Source organism: Equus przewalskii, chromosome 24, assembly GCF_037783145.1.
Source record: "Equus przewalskii isolate Varuska chromosome 24, EquPr2, whole genome shotgun sequence".
In the NCBI taxonomy this organism is placed as follows: Eukaryota; Metazoa; Chordata; class Mammalia; order Perissodactyla; family Equidae; genus Equus; species Equus przewalskii.
Genome location: NC_091854.1, coordinates 32,899,931 through 32,914,608, shown reverse-complemented (window position 1 = coordinate 32,914,608; position 14,678 = coordinate 32,899,931). Strand labels below are relative to the sequence as shown.

General features: G+C 32.1%; 2 protein-coding genes across 28 annotated transcripts in view; one reads left to right on the top strand and one right to left on the bottom strand.

Moving 5' to 3' along the window:
* Positions 1-14,678, bottom strand: part of DOCK7 (dedicator of cytokinesis 7) — a 204,159-nt gene that overhangs the window by 111,973 nt on the left and 77,508 nt on the right. The window lies entirely within an intron of this gene.
* On the top strand, positions 5,478-14,401 carry ANGPTL3 (angiopoietin like 3). The gene is made up of 7 exons (XM_008529706.2): positions 5,478-6,096; positions 6,711-6,821; positions 9,482-9,596; positions 10,613-10,726; positions 11,160-11,255; positions 12,775-13,041; positions 13,407-14,401. Exons 1-7 carry the CDS (start codon positions 5,602-5,604, stop codon positions 13,616-13,618), a joined length of 1,410 nt encoding a protein of 469 aa, XP_008527928.2. The 5' UTR covers positions 5,478-5,601; the 3' UTR covers positions 13,619-14,401.

Here is a 14,678-nt window from a genome sequence, read left to right as displayed (position 1 = left end):
CATAAAGGCAAGGACTTTATCTACTAGCTAATTTCTATATTCCCAATGCCTAAAATAATGCCTCATATTTAATAAATGAATGAATGAATGAATAGTAGAGAATGCACACAAATGCTTAGTTACTTAATACTTGTGGGAGTTTCAATTCCAGGTTAAATGGGAATTAACTGAACATCATCTATAAGGTATGTTTGATTTCCAATATAAGCAATACAATTCAAATTCAACTTGTCTCTGAAGGTGAAAAGCATGCAATTGAATCCAGATTCTTTTCCATTTGACTGCTAACTCCACTAATAAACTCCCATTTAAACCTAGTAAGTCTTTACCTTGCACTTACTCCTTCAGAGGAATTTCAAATCAGCAGAGAGAAGGTAGATTAATGAAAAGTGCTGAGATAGCTGACTAGCCATTTAGGTAAAAAAACTGAATTCCTATCTGACCTCCTCCTCAAAATAAATTCCAGATTAATCAAAGGTTTAAAAAATAAAAATAAAACCAAAGGGGCGGGCCCCATGGCCGAGTGGTTAAGTTCGCGCGTTCCGCTTGAGCAGCCTGGGGTTTCACTGGTTTGGACCCCGGGCACAGCCATGGCACCACTTGTCAGGCCATGCTGAGGTGGCATCCCACACAGCACAACCAGAGGCACTCACAACTGAATATACAACTATGTACTGGGGAGATTTGGGGAGAAGAAGAAGAAGAAGAAAAAAGAAGAAGATTGGCAACAGTTGTTAGCTGAGGTGCCAATCTTTAAAAAAAATAAATAAATAAAACCATAAAAGTACTAGAAAAGCTTTAAAGAAACCATATTTTATAGGGTGAGTAAGGAATTTCTCAGCATGAGCCACAAAAATCATAAAAGACAAATTTTAAAGCCTCTACAGAGCAGATGATACTATAAACACAGGTAGAAGAAAGACAACAAATTGGAAAAACACTTACATATATGACAAAGAGTTAGTATCCATAATAAGTAAATAATTCCTAAAATTAGCCAGAAAAAGACAAACTTAAAAAAAGGAGCGAGGAGTTTGATGGGGGGACTTACATAATGCTCAGGAAATTCACAAAGAGAGCAAAATAGATGGCCAGCAAAATAAACTAGATTTATTTGCCTATTAGATTTCTTGATATTTTTTGTCTTTGTCATTCAAAGCATCAGTAAAAATTCATGGGAAAATAGGAACTCTCATATACTCTTGGTAGGGAGGTAAATTGGCACAACTCTTCTGAAGGATTAATTTGACAAATCAACATCTATGAACTTTCCAAAATGATTTATACATGTAATATAAGCTATATATAACAAGATCCCATTTGTGTTGGAAAAAAAACTATGTTTAGCTAGTCATTCAAGGGATCTGGTATGAATGACCCAAAATATTAACAGTGAAGAGTCAAGATTTTCATTTTTTACAGGTTTTTGAAGTATCTGTATTTCTACAATAAATACTTCCAAGATAAAAAGATTTAACATTTAGGGGCTGGCCCAGTGGCGCAGCAGTTAAGTGCGCACATTCCGCTTCTCAGCGGCCCGGAGGGTTCACCGGTTCAGATCCCGGGTACGGACATGGCACTGCTTGGCAAACGCCATGCTGTGGTAGGCATCCCACGTATAAAGTAGAGGAAGATGTGCATGGATGTTAGCTCAGGGCCAGTCTTCCTCAGCAAAAAAAAAAAAAAGAGGAGGATGGGCAGTAGTTAGCTCAGGGCTAACCTTCCTCAAAAAAAAAGAAAGATTTAACATTTATTAATAGTGAACACAAAAAAATTAAGATAAATAAAATGATTCCTTCAAAGGTCACTCATCTTCTGGATCTGTACTGTCCAATAAAATAGTGTACTAAGACGACCAAGCACTTGATACGCCCCTTTTCTAATTGAGATATGCTTAAGTATAAAACACACACCAGATTTGAAAGACTTAATATGAAAAGAGAATATAAAATATCTAATTAACATTTTTATATTGATCACGTTGAAATAACTTTTGATATATTGGATTAAATAAAATATACTATTAAAATTAACTTCACTTGTTTCTTTTAGTTTTTTTACACGTATAACTCACACTATATTTCCACTGGAAAATGCTGCTCTGGACAAGTGAGGAAAGGGGCGCCAGTGTAGTACTCTAGCATTACTCTTTAGTCAATATAAACATTTCTATTTATAAATGTGTTTTTCTCAGTTACTTTCAGAATCTTTCTACCGAATATACATATTCAAAAACAAATAATCATAGTAAAAAGGAAGACATTAAAGAGGACACTATATTCAAAAGAGTCAAAATGCCTTATGTTTTTTTTGGAAGTTGTATCTCCCTAAGATTGCACAACCTGGGGGAGGATAAAGGACTTTGCTTGGAATTTAAACAAGGCTCCTAAATGACCTACAATTCTGTGTATCTAAGAAGTTTCCTATATTAGTTCTTAGAAACTAGAGATCCTTAGATTAGGGCCCAATTTTGCTTAGGTTCTTATTTCCTTTGGCATAAAAAATTTTACTTTTTCTAACATTACTGGTTACATTTGACCAGGGTTCTATTTAAACAGGCACAGGTCCAAGCAAAGATTAGACTCTGCCTTTAACAATGTGTATTCAGACAGGAAGCATTAAAAGGTAGATGTAAAATCATTTATAAAATTACTATTTTTATTACATTTTCCCATAGCTTGACATTCTTCTGCAGCTTATACTTAGGCCGATTATTTATTTTAATTATATTGAATAACATGTCAGACTACTATAAGAAAAAAAATTATCCAGATAGTTCTGCCCAGAGAAAATATACTATAAACCAAGAATATGTGACCATTGCCTCTAATATATCTGTTAATGTTACACGTGAGGAATTGTACAAATTGTGCAAAAGTGTTAATATTCTAGTAGTATAGTAACCAAAATGGAAAGAAAATCTAACACACAGCCTCTCTCTCGTATTAGTGTCCAGTTACTTTTATGCACGGAAGGGCCTACTTTTCAAATTCCAATCTCTGAAAAGAACACCCAATATCAAAAAGGGGTGAACATCTACTATATCAAATTTTACCCTTGGAGAACTCTCATATTACGACTTTATCATTCTCTCATTCATGCAATAAATATTTATTGTTTCTCCAACATGTAAGGCATTGCACTAAAGTGCTGGCATATAAATTAAAAAGAGATCTTGCCAATAAACAGCTTATAGTACAATAGAAAAGAGAAGCTGGCCCATCTCAATTCCTCCTCAACTAGAAGGTGGATGAAATATCAGGGTCGATAGTTTTAAGTGAGAAAAGCAGACAGTTTAGTTAACAGAAGTTTCGAAATATGCCCTTTATGACCAATGATCACAGCACTAACACTTCCCTTTAAAAAAAAAAAAGGAGAAAATTCAAACTTCCTCAGTAGTTCAACATACACTTATAATTCTATAACATGTACCAGTGGTAAGGGTACGATAAAAATGAAGAATAAGGAAATTTTTTGTTTTTCTTCTCCATTGGTGGAAGTATTTGTATATTTTTATTTACTTGCATTCTTTATTTCCGTTACCAACAGAACTATTTATACGGTTCTGTACTGAACACTCAGAAAAAGTACACACAGGCTAAACAAAAGACATAATTCCTGTATTTATCAAGGTCCAAGAAACCAAAACTCAGAAAACCAGATTCCAGCAAAATTTCCCAACTTGTCATCTTAACATGAGCTTAGATAATATTCACCAATAAAATATTACAAAATGGGCATAAATGCATTGTTTGTTTCTAATTACCAAAAAATAGTTAATATATAATACTGTGTAGTGTTTACTATACAACAGGTAGTGTGCTAAGTGCTTTAAAAATACTAATTTTTAATCTTCATACAACCCTATAAAGAAGGTATTATCTTCACTTGACAGATGAGAAAAAAAGAGGTACAGAAAAGCTAAGTAATTTGACCAAGGGTCACAGAGCTGAAGAAAAGCAGAAGCAGGACTCCAGTACAGCCAGCCTCTCTCCAGAGTCACGTATGACCACTGTGGTATACTACCTCTACTGTAACCACTATATCCAAAAGCTCTTAAGCCTAAATCATCAAAAGAAAGGGCCTCTATTTTATACCAGCAACAGGCATTTCTAAGAATAGAAATTTAGAAATGGTTCAGTTTGTAAAGTTTTCCTTGACAATTTGCAATTAACTGAAATTCATTATGTTAAATTCTTCCCTTTGCAAAAAAGCTATTAACTTCATGAAAAATCTATTTTATGTAGGGCTGATTACACATACAGGTTAGAAGGTCATTTCACATGATACAGAAAATAACATTCTGAGTACTTTCTATTTGCCAAACACTGTTCTAGGTGCTTTACATGTATTATTTCTCTTAATTCTCATAACCCTATTAAGTATGTACTATAACTACCCCAACTTACAGATGAGGAGACTGAGGAATAGAGAGGTTAAGTAACATGCGCAAGGCCAGACAGCCAGAGCTGGCTTCTGACCCAGACCAGTCTGATTCTCAAAGTCTTAACGATTTTATTCTATTAATTTGTCAAGATAAGTCATTTTTAAAAGATTATTTTCTCAAAAAGTTCTTAGTGAACAATGAAGAGGGATAATCACTTATAACTTGTTGAAGCATTTAGTATTTTTCCTTTTAACACTAAGTTAGAAGCACAGTGAGGAACATTTATTTTTAACCATACTACTATTTTTTTGGTTTTGTTAAATTTGTATTATCAAATTTGTTACCAAGCTCACAAACTTCAGAAAAATTTGCAAGGGGCAAATAGTTTCTGACACTGCAAGTCTTTAATTCCAGTTTGACCTTAGAAGATCACATATCTATTGGTCTTTCCATGGGCACATGGAAAAGAGGCTAGAACACAGAGACATAGAATATAATGGAGAAAAGGGGTGAAATGCCTTTTAATGATACTTATAGATGAGATTTTGTGAGAATACACAAATATGGTCATGATAGATTATCTGAAGCAAAAAGACATACTAACATAAATTATAGTGACAAATAATAAGGAATATATAATCATATGCTAGCTTATACAGAGTACCATGGGAATGCAGCATTGAGAGCCATCATTAATACCAACCGAAGAAGTGGAAGAAGTCTTAAGAGAGAAGGCATTTTTAGGGATGGGTCACTGTTTCCAAAAAAACTAAAATAACAATTTAGGAAATGAATACTTCATTCATTAATTTTTCCTCAACTTTCATCATGAATTTACAGTCAAATACTTTGGTTTTTACCTGTAAATATCTTTAAAAATCATGAAAAGTTAAAATGAGCTTTAAAAAGAATGAGTGTTAGATCTCATAACACTGAAAGTGCAGTTTATAATATAGTAAAATTAAATAAAAAATACAAAATTAAATGACCTATTAAGTTAGTTACTCATTTCTTTGATTTCATTTAGCATTAATCTAACTCAGTGTGGAAGGTTACATTCCTACAGGTTTACACAGCTTAATGATTAACTATATTCACCTGCCAACCTCACTGTTTATGTGGCAAATAGTGACAGAAAGAGAGTTTAGAAGTCTAGGTCTGCTTATAGGAGAAAACTCGTTCCAAATCGCTTGAAATCGAATAATAGGATAAAAATGTACACGATTAAGCTCTTTCTTGTTATTGCTCCTCTAGTTATTTCTTCCAGAATTGATCAAGACTACTCATCACTGGATTCTATACCTCCAGAGCCAAAATCAAGATTTGCTATGTTAGATGATGTAAAAATTTTAGCAAATGGCCTCCTTCAGTTAGGACATGGTCTTAAAGACTTTGTCCATAAAACTAAGGGTCAAATTAATGACATATTTCAAAAACTCAACATATTTGACCAGTCTTTTTATGCTCTATCACTACAAACCAATGAAATCAAAGAAGAAGAAAAGGAACTTAGAAGAACTACATCCAAACTCCAAGTCAAAAATGAAGAAGTGAAGAATATGTCACTTGAGCTCAACTCAAAACTGGAAAGCCTCCTAGAAGAAAAAAGTCTACTTCAACAAAAAGTGAAATATTTGGAGGAACAATTAACCAAGTTAATTAAAAATCAACCTGAAATTCAAGAACACCCAGAAGTAACTTCACTTAAAGTAAGTAGAATTCAAAGAGTGTTCAGGATTATGTTTTCAATGTGGATCTTTTAAAAAAATATTTTAAGACATGCTACTTGAAGTACTTTGTCGCATTGTTGAAATATTTCATTTTTCAAGAAAAAAAACCTTCAGAAAATAAAATTTCCCATTATACTTTCAAGTTGGTTTTTATGTTTCCCTAACATTAAATATGAAAACAACTAAACGTACATTTCAGATGAAAATTACAAGTAATAAAATTTAGAACACTAAATTATTACAGTATTGCAAATTATTGGAGGCAAGTAAAAAGTTAAATGAATATAACTTTGAAACTATTTTCCCAGGTTTAAAGTGGATAAAGTAATACAGTAAATGGTAAAGATTTATTCCTATTAAAATGCTGGGGTTATTTTTATTTCATTGAAGTAAAGTTCAGGAAATCAGATTTTAGAGACAGTACATTTTAAATAAAACATAAAAACAAAAGTATGTACTATTTAAAAGAAGCATGCCAATATTCATTTTTCTAACTCAGCTTAAAAAATTAGATTGTGATAGAGGAAATTAGTCTAATTTAACAAAAGAGAAAGAAGAAAGAAACTGCTAACCAACCTACAATCTATTTCCAGACTTTTGTAGAACAGCAAGATAACAGTATCAAAGATCTTCTCCAGACCATGGAAGAACAATACAGACAATTAAACCAACAGCATAGCCAAATAAAAGAAATAGAAAATCAGGTAAGTCAACATTTTAATGCATGTATGTCCAATCTTTTACATAAAATTTAGGTTTATGAAAACATTGGACCCTTAAATTATTTAAAGTAATTATAGTTGAATTAAAAGGATCACATCAGCATGATTCTTAAGATTTTAGCCTCTGAGGGGCCGGCCCCGTGGCCAAGTGGTTAAGTTCGCGCACTCCTCTTCCGTGGTCCAGGGTTTCGTCAGTTTAGATCCTGGGTGCGGACATGGCACTGCTCATCAAGCCATGCTGAGGTGGCATCCCCCATGCCACAACTAGAAGGACCCACAACTAAAAATACACAACTATGTACCGGGGGGCTTTGGGAAGAAAAAGAAGAAAAAAAAAAAGAAAGATTGGCAACAGTTGTTAGCTCAGGTGCCAATCTTAAACAAAAAAAGAAAAGATTTTAGCCTCTGAAGCTAATACACTAGCCGGGTTTGAAGCTTGGCTCGAAAACTTTTGTGTGACCTTGAATAATTACCTAACCCCTCTGTCTCTCAGTTTCCTGACTTATTCTATGTCAATAGTAACAGAACCTATCTTATAAGATTGTTGTGGGAAACAAATAATTCATGTAGAGTATATCTTCAATATAGAAGCCAAAGTAATTTAATTAAAATTTAAATTAGATCATGCCTCTGTTCCAAACCATCTCACTCACAGTGGCCCCTAAGACTCCAGATGACCCTTATTACCTTCCTGGAGTGATCTCCTCTGCTCCAGTCCCACGGGCCTCTTCACTGTTACTCAAACACATCAAACATGCTGCCACTCAGGGCCTCTACTCTTGCTGTTCCCTCTGTCTGGAATGCTCTTTTCCCTGGTATCTGCATGACCCACTTGCATTCCTGTAGGTCTTTATCAAATGGAAAATTTCCAATGAAGCCCTCCCAGGTCACTTAATCAAAAATTACAATCCCCTACTCCCATCCTTGAAACCGGCTACCTCCCTCATTAATCTCTTTTTTTCTTAACACTTACCTCTACGAAACATAATATGTATTTTAGTTACTTATCTTGTCTGTCCCTACACTAGAATGTAAGCTCTATGAGTACAGAGATTTTCTTCCATTATTTTTATTGCTATAAGCCCCAGAATACAGAACACTGTCTGACACACAGTAGGCACTCAATAAATATTATGTTGAATTAATAAAGGTAATGTCATATCAGCACAGAGAAATCAATAAAAATTTGCTATGATTATTATTACTTTTATTATTAGAAACTGTGTGCCTGATAGTTAAAGTTCAACACCCAACAATATAATTAACATACAATGTAAACAACTGGCTAGGTGAAGAAGAGAGATACCTGTTTAGAATAAAGCTACATCAGAATCTAAGCATTCCAATATATAGTACCATAGTTCAAAAATATTAGTAATACTATTAAACAGGCATTCAAGAGAGTTCCAAAAATAACACAGATCCAGAGAAACCAGTAATAAAAAATAGTTGCCAAGAATTATAAAACATATATTACCACCAATTTCCATTAAAAAAACATATCATTATACATTTCAGTAATTTTATGACTCAATTTTAGCAGGTTAGTTTGCTAATTTATGAATCATAATTTGGTAGGTTATTTTTGCTAATTGTCCAAAAGGTTTTTTGCCAACTACTTTTGATTTCCATAATTTCCTTATTATGCTATTTTGCTAAATTCTTTTTTCCTATATCTTTTATTATGACAAAAAGAACCTGCTCACAAAAGCAAAATGTCACTATTATGAAATGTTTAATAATAAAATATGTGAAGAATCCAAAATAATAAATTTTTGAGTTGGGAGAATTCTTAGATCATCTGATCCAACTTTCACAAATTTAAATTAAGAAACCAAAGCTCTAAAAGGTTAAGTGACTTTAAGATCACACAGTTACTTAGTAGGAAAGACTAATCCCCAGTAAGTGCACTTTACAACAGATCCTCACGAATTAAGTCACAGGAAATGCCACTTACGCAGGCATCGACAACTATCCCTAATAACTCAAAATATTACATATTCTGCTTTTTTTCAGGCCATCAATAAGAAAAGTTATCAGTCAATCCAATGCAAACCCAGCACACTTAAAAATAAACTGTTAACTGCTAAACTAATAGACAATGGCATATTGAATATATTGAAAGTAAGCAAATAAGCTGGCCAATTTGTTCCTCTACAGTAATGTTTACATGTCAAAAACTATCAAGAAAGCAGCTTTGTTTTTAAACTCCCTGCTATGTCTTTAGGACAGGTCTGAGAATCAGTAAGACCTACAACTGAGAATTATTAAGTTTACAATCTGCCTGTTACTGAATAGAATATATATGCTATTCATATGAATAAGTAGAACATATTAAAATATTCTAAGCAAAGTCTCTTCCTTTGGACTTGCTGGGTTTTGACCAATTTCTGTTTTTTGCCTTTCTGCCTTTCTTTCCCCATATTTTTGAACTCATTTAAGTAATATGCCTGATTAAATATTTTGAGAACAGGTAATCTGTACAATCTGTATAGCATTACTTATCCTTTTTCAAATCAAAGCAATTAGCATATTATGAACTAAAAGATGCATATTAATTGTTCTTTTAATATCCTGATTCAGACTCCCCTAATTGTATATTCAGTACCATTTTTTAAAGTAAATTTATATTCTTTTATCAGTTAAGAAGAACTGGTATTCAAGAATCCACAGAAAATTCTCTTTCTTCTAAACCAAGAGCACCAAGAACTACTCCCTCTTTTCACTTGAATGAAACAAAAGATGTAGAGCATGATGGTAAGGCAATTCGGTGGGTTCTCTTCTTGAAGCTATCATCATCAAATTCTCCTATCTTCAACATTTTCATCAAAACTCCCTATTCTTATGGCCTGTTCTAGACTAAAAGAAAGTAAAGGGACAAATCCACCAAATAAAATGTGTCCATCTAAATTGGATCCTGGTAGGTTTTTTTTAAACCCTATAAAACACATTCTGAAGACAATCAGAGAAATATGAATATAGACTTGATATAAGATAATATGGAATTATTATTTTCTTGGATGTAAAAATGGTATTTCAGTTACGTAAGAGAATAATCTTAGTTTAAGAGATGCATGCTGGAATATCTAAGAGCTTAAGGGTCATAATGTTTGCAAATTACTTTCAAATAGCACAGCAAAATATCTATCTGTATGTATGTGTGCTTATAAAGCAAATATGGCAAAATGTTAACAATTGTTGAATACAGATGGAAAGATGACGGTATTTCTCTTCAAAGTTTCTTTGTACTTTCCTGTTTGTTTAAAATTTTTCATTAAAAAAACAAAAAGATGGGGGAACAAAATATCCATTCCCAAACAAACTTCTAAGAAATGATATATTCTCAAAACACATTTATGTTTTATGTAATTCATACAGAAAAAAAGTCTTCTGTTAGCTTCCTCCAAGTATGTTCACTCTTTTCACATGTATCTCTTGACTACCTGCTATGTACTAAGCACTATACTAATGTCTCATATGTGATATTTTACTTACATTCTTACTTCATCTAGCAAAAAAAATGTGTTTAAAATTCTCATTTTGTCACTTTTCTTAAAAAGATATCAGTTTGGTAACAACTATTTTGACATTCTTTGCATAACAAGCCTCCTAATAAAAATGCTTTAGCATAAAATCTTTTTTAGTAATACATTACTGAAAAAGGCCAAAAGCTACAGTCACCACAATTCCATAAAATGTCAAGTAAAACCTCAAGCTCTAAAGATATCACTCTTATTACTGTATCTTATGTAATAACATTCTGTTGATTCTAGACTTTCCTGCTGATTGTACCACCATTTATAACAGAGGCGAACATACAAGTGGCATCTATTCCATTAAACCCAGCAACTCTCAAGTTTTCAATGTCTATTGCGATGTTATATCAGGTAAAACTAACCTAAGGAGAAAACGGACAGTAGGTAGTTAAGGCTATTCACTACCTATTAGTGAGACTAATCCTGTTATCTTTGTTCTAAATATATATATAAAATTATATATATCATATACACAAGTAGTTACATAGATCTAGTACTTATATTTGTCTTGTTTATGCATTTACTCATGCATTTATTCAATATTCTCCATCTTTTTCCATAAAATAATCTGAAATGACTCTTAGTCAATAAACTCATTAAGACATGCATTAGTTGTCCTTCACTTAACTTCTTGGGACCATAAAAATAATAAAACATTATTACCATAACAACATTAATAACTACCCTATACAAATACCAATTAAAATCAAACCAATAAAACTATTTTATTATATCTGTAAGCATCAATCTACTAAAAATACACAATTTCATTCATTATATTCAGGTAGCTCATGGATATTAATTCAACGCCGAATAGATGGATCACAAAACTTCAATGAAACTTGGCAAAACTACAAATATGGTTTTGGGAGGCTTGATGGTAAGGTTGCTTCATCCATTCATCCATTCATTCTGACTGGGAACTAGGAACACAACCATAAATGAGGAACAGTCCCGGCCTTCAAAGAACTTAACAAATAATTACACATCTGTTAGTAATTACACTTATTACAATTGTCTTTATTTGAATTATACTTATCACAATTACATGTCTATTCTTAATTATACTTATTACAATTTAATTCAATGGCTTCTAGTTATGATAATTATAAAGACAATTTTGATTAAGTGCTATGTGCTTTGATAAATGGTAAATGCTATGAATGAACTACCAAGAAAAGCATCCTTATCACTGGTAACTGTACTTTTTTATTAACGTTTTAGATATCAATTATTTGGAGGTTGAAGAGACAAGGAAGCTGTCAGATATACAGAACAAAATGTTTAGATTTCAATCATTTAAATATAAATGTATACTATAGAATGTGTGGTTTAAAATAAATTAGTTAACTCAATGCAAATTACTATATTTTGATTACAAAATAAATAAGTAAAATAAAAATAAATAGCAGAGGTTTAAAATCCAAAAGCACATTATAAAAATCCATAAATAATGTACAAGTACTTAAAGTGAAAAACATTATTACACCCAATTTTTAGACAGTACTATTTGACCATTTAAAAAATTCTACATTCAAACTGCCAGTTAAATCCCTAACTAAAAGGTATAATCAATATTTTACAGCTCTGAATGTTCTAAGAGTGAGTGTCACCCAAAAATAAAAGGCTAACAGTTAAGCCCAGAGTACTCAGTTATTTCTATAAGTAAGCCATTTGTACTTGCAATCCTTAAAATGAAATCTCCTACTAATTCAATAGCAATAAGACAATTTTGACTCTTCCTTAAATATTTTAATAAAAAGGATTGTGATAATTAAAGAGAGATCTATTTGTATTTATGCTATGTTTTTAACTCTAAATAAAAATAATTTTTAAAATTATAGAGAAAAGTTATTAAGAATTACATTTTTAAATTTTAAATGTTTTTGAAATTTTATTCCCTTCTTTTTCTACAAAGAAAACATAAATATCAAGCAAATATCAAAGGCCAAGTCTATATCTGAGGGCAATAACATTATTCTTATTCTTATTCTTATCATCCAACTTTTTGAGAATACTTAAATCTCTCGATAGTATATGGGTATTAATAAACAGCTGACAGTAAAGCCAGTACATATAAGGAGCTAGAAGTAAGATAATATCCTACCAATGAATGGACTTAAAAATATCTAAAATAGCTTACGATATTTCACTCGTGAAATATGTCTTATAATATCCCCTCCAGAAATGATAATCAGATTTTAGGCAGACTTATTCATATTTTTAACATTTTTTGTACATATACCTATCTTCAACAAAATTGGTTTAAAAAGAAAAACTTCAGAGACTAAAATAACCAAAAGAGTCAACACTAAAACAACTCATTACTTGCACCAATAAAAAAACTGTTGGTATCTAATGTGCAGTTAACATCAACAGATTTGTACTTTTCTTTTCAGGAGAATTTTGGTTGGGTCTAGAGAAGATATACTCCATAGTAAAGCGATCTAATTACATTTTACGAATTGAGCTAGAAGACTGGAAAGACAACAAGCATTATATTGAATATTCTTTTCACTTGGGAAATCATGAAACCAACTATACACTACACCTAGTTGAGATTACTGGCAATGTCCCCAACGCACTCCCGGAACACAAAGATTTGGTGTTTTCTACTTGGGATCACAAAGCAAAAGGACAACTCAACTGTCTAGAAAGTTATTCAGGTATCCTTTTCCTAATATCAATACTTTACTTTCATATCTTCTAAATGTCTTCTCAAAGTATTAGCTAATATCTACAACAACTCTTTAAAATCTAAATCCCAAATAAACATTTTCTCTATAGGTAAAAATCTCTTAATGTAAGTATTCATTTGGTTCTAGTGCAACTAGGTATTTTACCTCTAATCCTTCTCAGATATTAAATTGTTGGTGGTGTACAGAAGACTTATACAGATTATTTAAAACCGGGATGAATGCGTACAACGCCGTCATAGTTATAGGAAATGAAGATATATTCATGGGGAAATATAACAACATTGACTACATTTGAGTTTGTATCCATTAACTTCCATATCTGTCTTCTTCAGGAGGCTGGTGGTGGCACGATGTATGTGGGGGAGACAACCCAAATGGTAAATACAACAAGCCAAGATCAAAAACTAAGCCAGAGAGGAGAAGAGGAATATGTTGGAAGTCTCAAAATGGAAGGTTATACACTATCAAATCAACCAAAATGCTGATCCATCCAATAGACTCAGAAAGCTTTGAACTAAGGCAAATTAAAAAGCCAATGAATTAAACATTAAACTCATCCCACGTTACTGTGGTTTAATAATCTGGTATTAAATCCCTAATAGAAGGTTTTAGAAATATATTATTTTAAAACCACTATCAATTTAAGATTAAACATATCGTCTGTCACATCACCTCAAAGAACACCACTTACCTTTCTCAACCAAAATTCCTATGATATCATTTATTCATATATTTTGTGACGTAGGAATCAATTTTAGATGGTCACTATCTAAATTTTAACCAATGGGTAAATTTTTAAATAACTTTTTTAAAATAAAAAACTAACAAAACTTTTAATTTTAAAAGTCATCAGTGGGCTAATTTCACAACTTTCTTAATTTGAAAAACTAGTGTTAGTGTTCTTGCTAAAATCCTAAGCTTGAAGCCAAATGAAGCAGGGTGACATACTGTACTGAAATAGGTTCACCGTCTTAACAGTGCAGCACATCATGATTACTAAGTCATATTGCCTTTAGTATCACTGAACCTTAATGCATTTGTTAATTTATCTATACTGTACACATTTTATATATTTTAACACAATACTGTGAAAACAATTTTAAACAGATCTTGTCATAATACAATAAGAATGAATCTATTTGTGGCATCAAGTTAAAGTTTAATAATTTATTCCCCCCGGATGTGATATGAGTCTAACACTCATGTGTAGGTTTTCAAATAGACTTAAAAATCATAACAAGTTATTGAATGTTTAAAAATCCTGACAGACATGTATATATGCTCCAAACTGAATAAAGACTCAGTCCTCTAAATTACAGAAATTTAAGTTCTTGTCTTTTTTATTGATATCCAATAGAAGTATGATTATGTTATTTCTAATTTAAATTCTAAATCCTCAAGAATTATTAGATGCAAATCCTTTGACCATAATATCACTTGTCAGTTGTTTTGTTATGTTTTTGCTGAGGAAGATTTGCCCTAAGCTAACATCTGTGCCAATCTTGCTCTGTTTTTTATATGGGTTGCCACCACAGAATAGCTGCTGACGAGTGGTCTAGGTCCACACCCAGGAACTGAACCTAGGCCGCCGAAGCAGAGTGCAC